Source organism: Vanellus vanellus, assembly GCF_965231255.1.
Source record: "Vanellus vanellus genome assembly, chromosome: 14".
Lineage (NCBI taxonomy): Eukaryota > Metazoa > Chordata > Aves > Charadriiformes > Charadriidae > Vanellus > Vanellus vanellus.
The window spans coordinates 9,872,498-9,888,078 of NC_138919.1; the positions used below are offsets into that span (position 1 = coordinate 9,872,498).

Sequence of the window (15,581 nt, forward strand, 5' to 3'; positions counted from 1 at the left end):
CTCCGAGTTAGTTTAGTAACAAAAGGAAATAAAAGCGGGAGCTGTGTGGATGCGTCCATCAGCTCCAGCCTCACGCACCAACAGTGGAAAGGCTTTTTTCACAATCTGTATTCGTGCTGTGTTACGCACTAGGGGAACTGATAGGAATTTAATACGTATATTAGTGTGTTTTAATCAGTAGCGTGAACTACTTTCCCTATCCCCGTGACTTTTTCTTTCCTTCTTAGGAAGGAAATACTAGAAACATGTTGCACTTGTTACTTTCTGTTATACCGTGATGATTAGTAAAAGATTTTGTGCCAGATTTATGCTCAGTGAATTATCCCTGAAATTTGTGGAGCTATAGCAGAATTTAATTTGGCAGTGTGGAGTTGATATTGCTCCCAGTGATGTCTTCAGCTGAAATTCTCAGCTCTCCGTTGCCTTACTTAGAGAAAAAATAGGCTCGTGACTTTAGCATTTCTCAGAAGGAGTGCCAGAGGCATTGTAAATAGCTGTGCCAGGGGCACTGCGATGGTGTAGAGACTCTGCTGCTGCTGTACCTAAAGAAGCGTGGTAGCAATCTGTGCCAGAGGCATTTAGGAAATATACCCCTGAAGGCAAAGTTTTTTGAAAGGTGAGGAAGATTTTAGCAACTGCATTAGCATCTATGGCATGTTCAATACCTTTGATTTTCTTTTTAATGTCATGTGGTGGAATAATTCGGAGGTGATGTGCAGCATCCTCATGATATTGGGGCCAGAAGAAGCAGTTTGAATGAAAGCTTAATGGAAATTCAGTGTGCTCCCATGCTGAGCACAGAATTGGTTGACCGCATAAATCTAAATGTCAAATAACTAGAAAGTTTTGCCAAATGGAAATGTGATGTTTTATTTCCATGTTTTCAACACATGAAAAGAAGCATACTTAACTGACAGAGAGTAAAAGTCTGTATAAGTTCTCTTTTTAAAAAAAAAAAAAGGCAAAAATTAAAAGTAGGACCAAAGTGCCGCCAATATTTTCAAGAAGTGGAAAAATTTCAATTATTAATGATTTTGAGAGCTAAAAAGTCAAGTGGGCATTTATAAGTATTATCTAAAAAATGAGAAGCATTGGAAAGTTTGTATGGCAGCTCCCAGTCCACGTACGCTTGGTAAAGCACTGCTGAATAGCAAAATATAGGTTGGTGAGCAATCTAGAAATGATGATGTTTTATAGAGCGGCGTGGATTGTTACTTTAGTTGATTTGATTTTTATCCTGTAAGGAAATTAAAGCTCAAGCACTTCCAAACTTGGTTATATTTCTGAAGATCATCTTTGCGTGCCAGTTTTTGCCTAGAAACTCACCCGAAGATGTCAACCATTGAAACCATTTCATGTGGAAGCATCGCTAAGTAAATTCACTAAATGCCTATTCATCCCAGTAAGATGGAGAATCACTGGAGCAGCAAATGTGAAAATCTGCACAGCTTACTATACAGAAAGCAGTTTTCGGAGGTTGCTAAATTGAGATGCAGAGTCTGACCCTGGGAGGTATTAACTCACATGAGTGAGCATAGGAGGGTCTCAGGCTCCTACAGCCTGAGTTCAGGCTGGCTGATAGGCAGGTACTTGATTTGGTCCAGATAAAATCAGTGGTTAACTTGTTCTTTATTCATCAGTTCAATAATTAAATGCTACCCGTGATGACAGAAGAACTTGGGTTTATGAGATACAAAGACAGTTTACTAGGCTGATAACATTTCCAAGTTGTTGCAGCCTGACCCCAGAAGTTAAACGCATTTTGTACAGGACTCCAGTTTAACTTGGTTTTCTGTGGGTTATAGTAATGAAATGTTTTCAAGATACAGTACTATTGACAACTGGTCTATCTTTAGTTTTACTGCCATCCACTCTGTTATAGACCATTGCTTAAATGGTGTATCTATAACATTGTGGTTTTGAATGCAACTCGGGAGATGAAGGTCTTTTTAATATGATTTATTCAGTTTTCCTAAATATGCTGACCTAGATAAATAGAGAGCATTTTTGCTCCATTGTTAAAGAAATAATAGACCACAAAAGCTGTCCAGCGTAAATACATTCTTGGATGTGTCAGCTGAAATTTTGAAAATACTGGTGTCAGATTGCCAGTCATACTAATTGGAATTAGCCTTCTAAATTCCTTTGTTCCTGTTAATTATATTGGGATTTTGACATCCAAATTCTCTTGCTTTATGCATTCCAACGTTGGCCTCTTTTCTATTACAAGGATGAAACAAATAAAATGCCAAAAGATACTTAACCAAATTTCCTAGGAAAGATCTAGCAAAGCACGTAAAATGGGACTATTAATGCAGTCATCCCTCAGCTGGATTTTCATACTTAAAATGTGCTGAGCAGTATTACTTAATACATACTCTGTTACAACGCTTAAAACATCTGCCAAGAGTTGGTAGGAAATTTGTTATGTAATAAAGCTGTGCCGCTCTCCTGAGCAGAGGGAGGCAGTGAAGTTTACCAGCAGGATGGAAGCTTTTCAGCAACTGCCTCCTTCAGGGAGTCTCTGGATGGTCCCCAAATGAGAACAATAAGTATATAAATTACTCTAAACATAGTAGTTTTCACAGTGTAATTTGTGCATCTTTTGTTCTTTCTCTTGCAGGACAAATGACCAGCTAGTAGCATTCCTGTCCAGATATCGTGATATGAACTTCTTGAAATCACATGGGAGGGACAATGCAAGGTAAGCTGTCCCTTTCCTCAGCTTAATTTAACCATGGCACTGGAAATTTTTGCACGGTGATGGTTTTCCAGTGTTATCTGAGTGAAGAAATCCCTAGTGCAGGAAAGAGAAGCGAATGAGGAGGAAACAGTTGTTCATGGGTCCAGAATGGCTCCTCCCCAGAGCTGGTTTGCAAAGATGCTTTTGTAGAGAGGGAGACATTAAGCAGACTGATGCTTGCTTCCTCCTTGGGGCTTGGCACAGATCAGTGTTTCGGGAGCAAGCTGTAATTGTCCTGCACAACCGCACTTCCCTGCCTCGGCTGGTCCCAGCCATGCTGGTGACCAAGACCTGTGCCAGCTGGGGTCTGCAGCAAAGCCTTGCGCAAGCAGAGCACCGCTACAAGGAGTGGGAACCTCTACCAGACTGCCTACACTAGCGAGGGTGAGGATGGTGGCTGGAGGGTAATCGTGATCTGCTACAGTCCATGGAACAGTGTCCCTCTTCATCCACTCTGTGTAGGTCTCAGGAAAAAGAGAATATGCTGTTTCCCACAACGCATCAGTAATACTGACAGCTTTGTGGTTTGAGGGAACAGCAGTGACCAAGCACTGTTTCCAAAGATTTGAACAACCTCTGCAGGTGGAAGATCTTTCCCATCTGATTGCAGTGGTCCTCTGTTCCGCTTTGCTGATAGTTTTGCTTTTCCTTTTCATTGCTAGTTTTGTACGATAACAGCAGTCTTGCAACAGTTCCAGCAACTCCATATGCTGAATCCCAGTGGCTTTGCACCTAAAAATATTATTTTATTCTGCCTGGGTCACCAGGTCATCTGTTTATTCCGTAAAATGTCAAGCGTACTGTAAGGCTGGGTTCAGATAGCATACACAGAGAACGTGACACATCGAGTCACGTGTTCAACGCAGTGGGTGGATAGAATAACGCATAGGTGTCTCTCGCTTCTTGGCTGCTCTTGTCACTAGATTTATCAATTCTGTCTTGTTCCTGTTTCAATGAAGTCCTCACGAGCATTCATCTTTTGGATGCAGAATTTCTATAGCAGGTAGTAAAAAGTAATACTGTGAGGAATAATATTTAAATCCGAGTCAACAGTTTTCACAGGAGAGTGTCTGGTTTGGGAAATGCAGAGTGTCAGAGTGATTGGCAGGCTGAGCTCTAGCTGGCAATAGTGATCGACAGCAGAGTTAAAGTAGAAAAGCGAAAAGAAATGGCCAGGGAAACGTAGTCAGTCTCTTATGCCTTTTTGCTCCTCTGGTGCGCCTGATTCTTCTCAAATTCCCTGAGCTGGCTAAGGAAAATAACAAATGAATTATGACGTGCCTGCATCAAGCTGATTCAAACATGCCAACCTCAGCTGGGTTAGAACAATTTAGATCAATTAAACACAGTAATCTGGTATTAATTTAATAATAAAATGAGCTAATGTGCCACTTGTCCTCACCTCACAGGAATAACAACCCATTTATTAGTTCAATGGTTGCCTTTGACTGTATAAACAATTAAATACCTTTTAGCCTATTACAACATGTTGCCATGTTTTATTTTTTCTCCCGGATTTCTACCACAAATTCTCTGTGCATCAGGGAACATAACGGGGGGCACGAGTGCAGATTTGCTGCCCCTGTCTGCCGTGGCTCTGTAGTCCCTGAGTCCCGTAAGCATTCCCGCTGCTGACCGCTGGATGAATGGATCCTTTCACATCGCCCCTTGGCAGCTGCCCAGAGTTTCTATCACGGAGATACAGTGGCTCCCCTCCTCCTGCATAGCCCAGATAACTGTAGAGACAGGACTCAAGCCAGCAGCTGCGGAAGCCTCTGAGTAATATTGGCATTTGGTAAAAATTTGTTCCATTGCTGTCAAAAGCTGATCAAAAAGCAGTTAGCCCTCTGTTTGTATTGCGGGTGAATTTGCAGCTCTACATCCACCTGTTGAGAGAGAAATTGTATCTAACGTGAAGATCTCTAGCCTGACCTTTCAGCTTTAGTGTTCTGGTAAATCAGTCTTGTCTAAACTGGTAAATGTGCCGTCTGCCCATTTGACACACAGTTTCCAATTGACTTTCATTTTATGCCCAGGGTGTGTAAGCTGTGGTCGGTGGCCGGTGAGGTTTATCCCTGTAGTTAGAACGATTAAATCCTCTGGGCTGTAACAGCTTGTGTAAGCACGGGCAGTGAGAGGAGACCAAAGGCCCATCTAGGCTGTCACCCCGCGTCCAGCTGCCCACAGCCCGTGTCCCCAGAGGAGCAGAGAAGAGGTGGGTAGTGGTGCTTCCTTACGGGATTCTTTCAGCTTCCTGTGACCTTTGCTTGGGGAATTTCCACGGCCAAACTTGGTGATTTGCTCATTTAAGAGTACGGGATGATTATTTTTTTCTATTAATTTTTCCAGTTACTTTTTAAATTTTGCCATTTACTTTGCCTTGTCACAGCCCTGTGGAAAAGAAATATCCTGTGGGGGGAATGGTATGGCCAAGAGCTTAGTAAGGTCTAGAAGACAAGCAATAGACTCAAGCTTTGGCAACAGAAATTTTGAAAAAAAGACAAGAAAAAAAGGACAGCTTTTGGAAAGGATTTAGGACACAGGCCAGTCTCCAAGTTATTGGGCAATAGGAGAAAACTCACTTGGGACATCCTATCTCAAAACAGACTGGAACAGGACTTTTTATTTAAAATGGCCAGTTGAAGCCATGATAAGGGAGAGGACACTGGACTAGACTGACTGCCGCCCCATGTACAATAATAATTTTGGTGTTCCAAGGTGTTTTTCTCAAAATAAGTGAACTAATAATACAGGAGCTCAGCATTTAAATATCACTGACAGCAATGTATAACCCTTGCTGCTTGTTTTTATTTTAATTTGTGGATGAATAATGGCTCCTAAACAATAAGCTTTTCAACTGTCTAAGTATGCTTTGTAAACAACTGGAAGCTCTGAATTTTAAGTCATTGTAATCTTTGGATCATACAAAGGAGGGAGAAAAATTAGAAGTGCCATCTTAAAACTGAAATGCTTATACAGCTCAATTACAATGTATTTTGTATTCAAGCCATGTTCACAATCAGTACATGTTTTACTGCCAAATAAGGAGAGAAACCAGGCTTCCTTTTATAGAGTGAAGTTTTCTTTTAGTTATGCCAAAGTCATTAAAAAGTGCATCGCTCTGATTTTCCTTTAGTGGCTTCAGAAAAGGGGATGGATGTGAAAATGGATCCTTAACTCAGCTGGAGAAGCATTATTTCCTTAGAGAGCTGGCTATCTGAAATGAAGCTGCATACAGTGGCTGGAGTCATTACATAGTACTTAGTGGGCAACACATACATTTTATCTTCTTTTCAGTGTCTTAGACTGTTAAAAGGAAAAGAATAGCCCAGTAGTTGTAGAAGCTATTACAATTTGGAACACCCGGAAGATTTGTTTTTTTGGCAGGAGCAGCACCTGGCTGCTGTATTATAAAATATAAAGACAGTCAAATGTGACATCTACAATGACAGGCAGGAAAAAAGTGAGTTTTTTTTTATAGAAACCTTGCCACAGCAGTCATTTGTGTAAATACGCTGTGAAGGCTGGATGCTGTTACATCTTAGAGGAATCCGGAGCTCATAGGCAGAGTACAGACAGCTAAAGAAAAGGTCATTAAAATCTTGTTATGTATCTGGGTTCTTTTCTTGTGCTGTTTTTTCCCTCTCATTAATGCTGTTCTTCACAGTTGTGTTGTCCCCTTTCTGGCTGCTGGGTTCTGGATACTTTTAGAGGTATTGCTGAATGGCTTTTAGTAAGGAGCATCGGAAGCCCATCCCAGTTCTCAGAGGCTGGAGGGACTTTAACTCCCAAAGGGCTTGAGCACGTTGCCAAAATCTCCACCTCTTTCAGCCCAGTTCTGCTGATGCGTATCTGTTTTGTCACCTTTTCAGACGTGCCTTTTTGCCACTGTGGCACATGCTGTTCTTTAGTGTTCTGTACACTGGGTTGATGGTAGTTTGGTGATCAGTTAGAAAATGGATCACACAGGAAATGCTGTTGCGTATTGTTGCATTGATGAATTGCCCAGTAAGTACCCAAATAATAGGGAAAAAAAAATATACTATCCCTGTTACTCATGTGAAATATTTGGTGGTTTATTTGGCTCAAATTTCCCTCACCCATAATTATTTTGGGGGGTTTTTTGTTTTTTGTTTTTTTTAAACACTTCAGTATTCTCAAGCACACGGACTAGGAAGATCTATTTTCTTCTTGTAAGTAGTTCAGCCCAACAGTTGGATGTGAACTGTAGCAACCAAAATAGCAACATGCATCTTCTATGCAAATAGGCTGCACTTAAAAATTTTAGATGTTACAGCTAACTTTCAAACGTTCCTTGTTGCTTTGTATGAAGTGTTAGGGGAGCCATAAAGCCTTTACTTCTTCTGCTTGACAATTTTTCTCCTTGTAGGGCTTTTATTTCTGCTCGCTTTTGGAAAACAACGCTAGGTTGTCATTGCAAAGGAAGACAAAAGTAGGTTGAAGACGATAGGAAGATGCAGTAAGAACGGCCATATGAGACAAAACGGGATGGGTTTTGGTCTTGGTAGGGTATACAAGCAACATCATCCACCAGTTCAGGAAGGTGCAGTAAGTGAGAAGGTTTGAAGTAGCCATAATTTATGGGGTGGGGCAGGAATTAGGAAGGAGGTGAAAATTGAAATACTGGTAAAGTAATCGGAAATCTGATTGCCGTCTAAGAACACTGAGCTGCACGTTTCATTTTCTGTGGTATGAATAGTAACATTTGTGTCCTTTCATCCAAGGTCCTGCGACATACTATAAAATAATTATGGCAGGAAACATCCCTTTAAGTTGGACAGATACTGTTGGCCCTGTTTTACCAACAGGTCAATAGCCTGATTTAGTAGCTTGAGAATCTGTATCGAAGTGACTCACGCTTGCCCTCAGTCACTTGGAAAGTTTGAATCCCCATTTCCTTTTCTTTCTTTAATCGTCTAGTATGCAGATACCAAGATTTAAGCACAGTAGAAATACCCAGTGAGATGCTATCGTGGTGGACACCCAGGTGTCCTCTGCACTGCATGTCCCTTTGCATTGTCTGTGGGCGCTGCACCAGCTGTGATCTGCTGGCCATGGGGGAAGCGGTAACATGTGCAGTAGCTGCTCTGGTGGCAGTAGCATGTAGGTGAGATGGCTTCAGACTCGGTTGCTCAGGCTCAGCAGCGTTCCCAGGTTAGAGACTGCTCAATCACATGGGTGTTGGGAAGAAGAGGAGGTGAGGGGACAAGAAATCTTCTAGGGAAGACATTTTTTGGAGACAAACAGATGGCAAAATGTCAGCCTTTGTATCACTGAGTCTGTCTGTGATGAATTCATGCTGCATCCCTGCTTTGCTTACTTTATATAAAAAGGAACAAAACCACTTGAGTTATGGCCTCCCTGATCATGAGGACACTTCTGTCCTCATAGAAGCTGTTCCCATGTTTCTTAAAAGATATTGTAAGTGAAGGGTGGTGGAAAGAAACCCACAGGAAAGTCTTTGGAAGTCCCTCTCGAGCCTTGTACTCACAAGGGACTGTATGGAACTTTTGTCAAAACAAGGCAATTCCTGATAGAGTCATTAATGCAAAAAATAGACTCTGTAAGTTTCCTACACTAAAAACAATTTTAGTGTTTTGCTTTTTGTTTTTTGTTTTTTATTTTGGGGACATTGGAAGAGTTTGCTCCCTGACCTGCATCATTACAATATTGAGAAGGCTTTTTAAGACTTCCTCTGAAAGAAAGATTTCCAGAAGACAGAAAGTAAGATTTTTCCAAACTAGTGGAATTTAACACTTAGGAAAAGGTGGACGAGAAGAAAGAATCATGAGGAATTTCCTCTAAATGCAATGTAAAGATGTGATATGACTAAAGCATTAAATGGATATACTGAGAAAATTACATATGAAAGAAGCAGAAAGAAATTATGTAGAGCGTGGGGCATCTATTGTAAAGCTTGAAAAATCTAATTATGTCCATATAGAGATGGAGTAATGGCCAGATAAAATGTGCGTCTTCATCAGCTTTCAACAGCATCTTGTGTGGAATACTCTAAGTGCTGTGGACGTTTGGTTCCCATAAAGATGCCATTGATTGAGAAGGGCCGCGTTTAACATAATATTTCAAGGTAGACTTGTAACTTGAAAGAGCCAGTCAAAATACCGTACAATTTTTACTACGCTGTATATGATCTAAACTTTATATTGGTCAACATTTGTGGCAGCAGACCAGTTGTCTGCCCCAGATTTACTTGCACACTGAGCATAAAAGTGTTTAAACATACATTGGAAACAATTGTGGTAATGTGGACTGTCAGAAAATCCTTCCAGTAGAGCTGCTTGGTCTCACGATGACATGCAGCCCAACTCCTACAGACCCACAGAAATTGCAGGAACAAATGTCACTAACTGCATTTCTCTGCTGGCTTATTTTTCCTGGCCGGCTCGCCTGTGTTCTCTGCTCTGAGTTCAATCCTGGTCCTCCCAAGGTCAGAGCCCGTGCTGTCCTCGCCGAGGGGCAGCTGGTGATCCCATGGTGTGGGGTTGGCCGCCCCTCCATGCACATGCCCGCCACGCTCTGCTGCTCCACCAGGTCTGGTGCCCGCCTCTCTTGTAGGGCACACAGAGAGATGAATGACAAACACTATGGTATTTTAAAAGTAAGATTTCCCTGTGTTTCTTGTTAATGTCCGAGCATTTAGCACAATGTACAGAGCTACTAAAAGCATTTCAATTTGTGTGCTTGCTTACGGGTTTGGCTTCCATGTGAAATAAACCCAATCTTGCTATAGCAAATCCGGTCAAGAGAGGAATTCTTTATGATATTGTTGATGTTTGTTTGTGCCTTGGCATTAAAGCTTAGGGGATTATTAGGATAGTATCGTGTTTATAATATTTTCCTCAGAGTAAGGCAATTAAAGATAAGAATTCTGCTTTTGACCTCATAACATTTACATTCAGGATGCCACAGTTTAAACACATTGGAAAACAGGTTAGTTTTTATTTCTTCCTCTCTTTTCTTCCATCGATTTTGTCTATACTGACAGTTTTTTCATAGCCTTTTGAAACAGCAGGAATTGTGTGTTCTACGCATTCTGCGTGCTGCCTGTCATACCAGGAGGAAATCTTCCTCGGCTTGACAGGCTAAGTAGGTGCTATTTCTTTTTGACATTGTTCCCCTTTTCAAGCTTCCCAACTCCATTTTGGGAGTGGGGGGTTAGCCCTGGAGGCTTTCGGCACAACAAAAAGAGGTCTTGGGAAACGTACTGCAAGATCATGTCTTTAGAAAAAGCGATGTTTATCTGGTACACAATCTGATATTGTGCTTAAATAGCCAATTGTTAATTATTCGAGATTTTTAAAATACTGTGTAGCCCTTCATAGAATAGATTTACTGATGGAAATGGAGTGAAGTCAGGGTTGTGTCGCGGTCAACTGGAAATTCATTGCAAGCTCAATGGAGACCAGGGTTTCTGGCCTGCAGCGGGCAGGGAATGAAACTGCTGTGTGCAGGCTGGGGTTCTATGAGCGTGCTTATTGCAAAGAATTATTCAGCGATTGGTTTATGGAGATATATCGTAGCCTAGAGATTGCACACAAATTACTTGTTGTAACTGTTACTCTCAGGATTGTCAAATGACTGTTCTGTGCTTTCTACTTGGTCACCTAAATTGCCAGTTTTTGTTTTATGCTTCCTGACTGATTGACTCGGGTAAGTGTTTCCAAGGTGGCTGTGCAAACACTGCTGGCAAGAGCCTCTCATATTTCTTATCCATAGAAATATTTACTTGACTTTTCCCACCAAAATTGGCTGACTTCTTCAATTTTTTGTCTAAAGAGAGATAAAAGAGGAGCAGAGTCAAAGCAATATGCAGAGTTTGTCCACATACCTTAAGGAGAACCTGGCTGTGGTGCTAGTGGAGCTCCAGGCTCTGCAGATCCTTTCTTTGACATTGACTTTCGACTTGTGATGAATTGTTTCGCGGATGTATCGTTAACTTTTATTCATAGTTCTTATTCTTGTGTAGTGAGAAATGACAATGAGGTCCAGGTAGGCACACCTTGTTAAGGGTGAAATGTCATAGGAGGCAAGAGGCCAGAAACGGGAAACATTTGGGAGGAAACCTTTTCACCTATTCTTTCTAGACAAAAACCTTTTAGTGATGAAGTTACTGATAAGAAACCTTCAGCAATCTGATAGCCTCTGATGCTTAAGAAAGTTTTATTCATTCATAGACTTTGTAACAGTGAACTCTGTCTTACACACTGCAAAAGTGTGAGCATCCAGGAGCGGGGGTCTCTCCGAGTTGCTGTGGTGTGCACTGTCACTTGGAGAGAACTATCCAAAAGGGTGATATTTGATTGTGATATTTTTGCTGATATTAAGTAACTGTGCAACAGTATTTATTAGCAGTTAAAACATATTGTAAGAAGAGCTGAGCAAGGTGTTTATATATGTGTTGTAGGAGTGTCTGCTAAACATCTTACAAATGCTCTGTGTGTTATACAGTCTTAGAGTCTCATCTGAAATGCATTTATAAATATTTAAACACACTGTGAAGTCAGAGGAGTTCCCTAAGCTGGGTTGCAATCATGAGCTGTCTGGGCAGTTAAGTATCTATGCTCAGTGTGACACACCATGTGCTGCAGGCAGTAGTTTTTTTTAACAAAACATAAAAATAGCCATCCGAACCGCAAACACCCCGAGGCTGCATCCATGCGTAGTCAGAGCGCAAACGGCACCTTTCACGCGTGTAGGTGCCTGATTGCCAAGCTCAGCTGGCAAGACACATTCATATTATGCTATGCCTGCTGCTTACTTGCAAGTGTAATCCAGGCTCCTCAAAATCGGAGACTCTTTAGGAAGAGTTAAAATTGATTGTCATAGGTGGAGTGTTCTAGGAAATACGGTAAAATGGCATGCTTTTTCTTAACCCTAGTCTTATTTAAATTTTACTTTCTCCTGGTTGACGCTCTTTTCTTGTCATCTTTATTTTCCTCCTGTTGTTTGTCTTGGGTCAGGAGAAAGGTCAAGTGTCGTCGTCTGTGTCAATCTCAATTGTATTTGGCTAACCATATACCTTACTGCGTTTGTATGTCATTGTCCTGGCAAGTATATTTGCAGTTGTCAGAGGTGTGCTGGTCTTACCTGTAGTTCAGGGTGCCATGAAATACCTGACCTTTTCCACATAGTCTAAAATTAATGAAATGCTATTACTAATCCATTTTTTTATCTTTTAATTTGGGAGTTATCTGCTGGGTGTCCTGTAAAGCCCAAGAGAGAAAGACTTGAGGGAAAAAATGACCACTTTTTGCCCTTTGTTGCTCTCTGAAGCTTGGCATGCCTTCGTAAAATGCACTGGTTTAGTATTACATTGAGCATAACCAGAAACTACTGAAATACAACATTAGAGTAGAAACAAATCAGTAGGGTCATGCTTTTGTCCTCCATCTTATTATCTTTTTTTTCCGAGGTGACTGCTGCAAGCATTGTTGGATGGCTAATCAAGAATCTTTATGAACTGTTTGTAGTGTTTGAGGGTTTTTGATTTCTTGAAAAGGCCTACATGGCATACAAATAGCACCTTTCCCTTTCCCTCAGGCAATATTCAATACGCTTAGAGTAGGTTCTTGCCTCCCTGAGTGCGAAAATCGCTATTACTGGAGTAGCTGAGAGCATCAGTCATTCTAGAAGAGAGTCTGGAGGGAAAAATAAAGCTTCATCCACCTTTTCCACTTTGGTTGCAGTTGAGCTCTCTGTGTGGCAGCGGTACAGCCTCAGCTTGCTAGGGCGACCCAATGGCGCCTCAGGCAGGATCAGGGAGCTTCCAGCAGATCTAAAATATACTTGGTCCCCTTGGCTCCCAAGGAACATAAACGGATAGCAAGCAATTGTCCAATGGAGACCTGTGTCTTCAAAGCCCTTTGTATGTTGCTTCATTGCTTCATAGATAAAAGGAAATTATCTGCTATGCAGGAGAATTTATTATTCTCTGTTTAGGTGTAATGACTGTGTGAGGCAGGCCCAGGAAGGGTGAGCCTTCTGAGAAATGCCTGCTTCCTGTTCAGTTGTTACTGGTTTTTAAAACCTGATATGATGTTTCTAGGAAGTTTTCAAGAAGCGTTAGTGAAAGGGTCACCTCTTTGCAGGTCTCCAAAGGCGTTGCTGCTCTTCAGTTGGGCTACGCTGCCTCGCTGGAGGATGAATGGTTGGAAAGTACATTGAGTTTTCTTCTGATAACCTCGTTGTGTAGGCTTTTAGAACTGTTTGTTGTGAAAACACTCATGCTCCCAAGAATTGTCTTATTTCGCTCCATAGGCCAAGATTTGCTTGTCCAAGCCATTAGCTCAAAAAAGTCATAGAACTGTGTACATGTACACAAAAGGAGCCTGTCAGCTATTTTGGAAAACGTGAAGCTGTGAGCCTAGATTTGCTGGGACCTTCTCATCTTGAGTGTGGTCATACTCTTCTGTTGCCAGTTTCAGACAAGAAAGCTGAAGCTGCGTAACTGAGCTTTCTGGTATTAATTAACTGTAAGCCTTATCATGCAATATAGGCTGAGGGAGTTTGGAAGTAGAAGGGTTTTTGAAGTGGTCAGGTGTTTTTTTTGGTTTGGGGGTTTCTATTGCAGTCAAAGAAACTTCTATTTGAAAATGAGAATAAAGGGTGATAAATTGGTAGAGATAGCAGTTCAAAGAAATGATTTCATGGAAAAGAACTTTTCGTTCCTATTTAAATAAGGTCGATAAAATTCTATTCTTTTCTTAAAATAATTAACTCAAATGAGCATTTAGTTTTGAGGGAAATAAATAAATGACCAAACTTTCAGGCACATTAATATTTGATTTGGAGATAACGGCATAAATATTGAATTTGAAGATTACATTCCAGAGCACTGCATTAAAATTGCAAGACTTTTCTATTATCCTTCATAATGGAACATGAAATTAGAAACTTGTTCATGGAAAGAAAAATTTCTCCACTCTCATCTACACATTTTCTGCACTGTTATGTTAACAGAGGAGATGCTTTTCTCATACCGTGAGAAGAGACATAGCTATCAGTAGGACATAGACCCTGAAGTCATTTACGGTCCTTTTGAAAATTACTATGCACCATTTCATAATTGTGTTTCAGTTCTGTGATTGGTATAGAACAAAACTTTAACCAGGGAGTTAGTCTATGGGGTTAACACTCACATTCCCAGATGCAGGAGTCCAGAAAGCTTTGGTGATGTTCCTTTATTTTTATTTCTGTTTCCCTTCCTTCGGTTGCGTGTGTTTGAAGACCACTAAATTGTCTTCTTGATGTCCTAATCCTAAAGCATTTCTAAGAATCCTGGTGTAGCTCTTTGTTGTTCAGGAAGGAAACACAGGTCTAAGGTGTCCTCTCCACTGTAGGTGCCACAGCTCTTGTTAGCCTGCAGTTCTTGCAGCCAGTGAAATATGTGGTCTTGTGGATGTTAGTTACTGGAATGGTCTGGTTAACCAGCATTTATTATTGCTCAGAACATGTGGGATGTATTCAACACAGCAACGCACCATTACTAACAGCAGTCAGCCCCCCTTGAGAAGGCATATGCTAATTTATGGCTGCCCTGCTTCCCTGTCTGGGAAATAATTCTGAAAGCAGAGTAACAAGTAGAAACCTGGATCAGACGGTCTCAAAACATGTGTGGGCATCCAGTCCAAAGTGTTTTCAAACATGGATTGATTTTCCGACTCTTTTTTCCCTTCTTATATTGGTCTCAAATAATTCATTTCCAAAACTTTACAGTTCTGCAGTTGCTCCTCTTATTCATGGTTCAGCAATAACAAAACATTGTTCCCCGAAGACTTGAAAATGGAGCAAACATGCTCATTCTACAGCTTAGAGCAATGCAATTGTATTTCTTCCTAATTAACTAGACCCCAACAGAAAAATATGTGGAATAATAACATAGGAGAAAATTGGTCATTTTACCTTTCTGTACTGTTTGCTGTTTTTCAAAACCTGTGTGTTTGTTTAGAGACAGAAGCCTATCACACAGCTTGTGTTTAGTTCCCGTTCATGTTCTGCAGTGGTTTGTCAGGAGTTAATGAACATTAGGAGTTTTCATGCCATACAGATCTGTAACTTGCACAGTTCTGTCTTAGGACAGCAGAAGGTGTAAATGATGTTTAAAAGCAATCTGTTGATCTTTGCCCCTGTAACTGAAGGTATAGCTGATTAATCATTTATTAAACCCCTCTACATTATTTATGAGTAGAATAGAAATATAAACGAGTGACCTTTTTATCCTTTTTTGTTTGAGAAAGTAGCTTCTTTATTTATAGAGCTAGTGATGATAACAAAATACAAATTGACTTTTGATGTCTGCTTTTGTATTCCTTCAGATTTATCAGAAAACAAGGACTGGATCGGCTTTTCCTGGAATGCGACACCCACATGTGGCGCCTGGGGGACCGGAGGATCCCAGAAGGAATCGCAGTCGATGGAGGGTCGGACTGGTTTCTCCTGAACAGGAAGTTTGTGGAGTATGTCACTTTTTCTAATGATGATCTGGTAACAAAGATGAAGAGATTTTACTCTTACACCTTGCTTCCTGCTGAGGTATGTGAATTCAAAGCAATCCCTCTCTGTGTTCAAAACTGCAACATTGATACTTGTCCCAAAGACCACCGAAGTCAGAGGGGCTTTTGTCTGATTTGGGTGGGCTTTGGATCATCCCACAGTGGATAATGAGAATTTTACTCGCATGACAAGTAAGTCCTTTAGTGTTAGAACTACTTTTGCAGTTGTTTAGTTGCATTGTTTGTTTGTGGGACTTTTTCGCAAGGAGTGGCTTTGTTTTATACTTTTAAGCCTATTAATCTAT

General features: G+C 40.9%; 1 protein-coding gene across 1 annotated transcript in view; it reads left to right on the forward strand.

Annotated features, from left to right (window-relative positions):
• The window catches only part of XYLT1 (xylosyltransferase 1), a gene marked incomplete at both ends in the record, with an annotated part of 207,026 nt that overhangs the window by 168,081 nt on the left and 23,364 nt on the right, over positions 1–15,581 (forward strand). The window contains 2 exons of the mRNA XM_082490446.1: positions 2,624–2,704; positions 15,100–15,316. Of these exons, the coding sequence (XP_082346572.1) occupies positions 2,624–2,704; positions 15,100–15,316 (298 nt within the window). The remainder of the gene's footprint in view (positions 1–2,623; positions 2,705–15,099; positions 15,317–15,581) is intronic.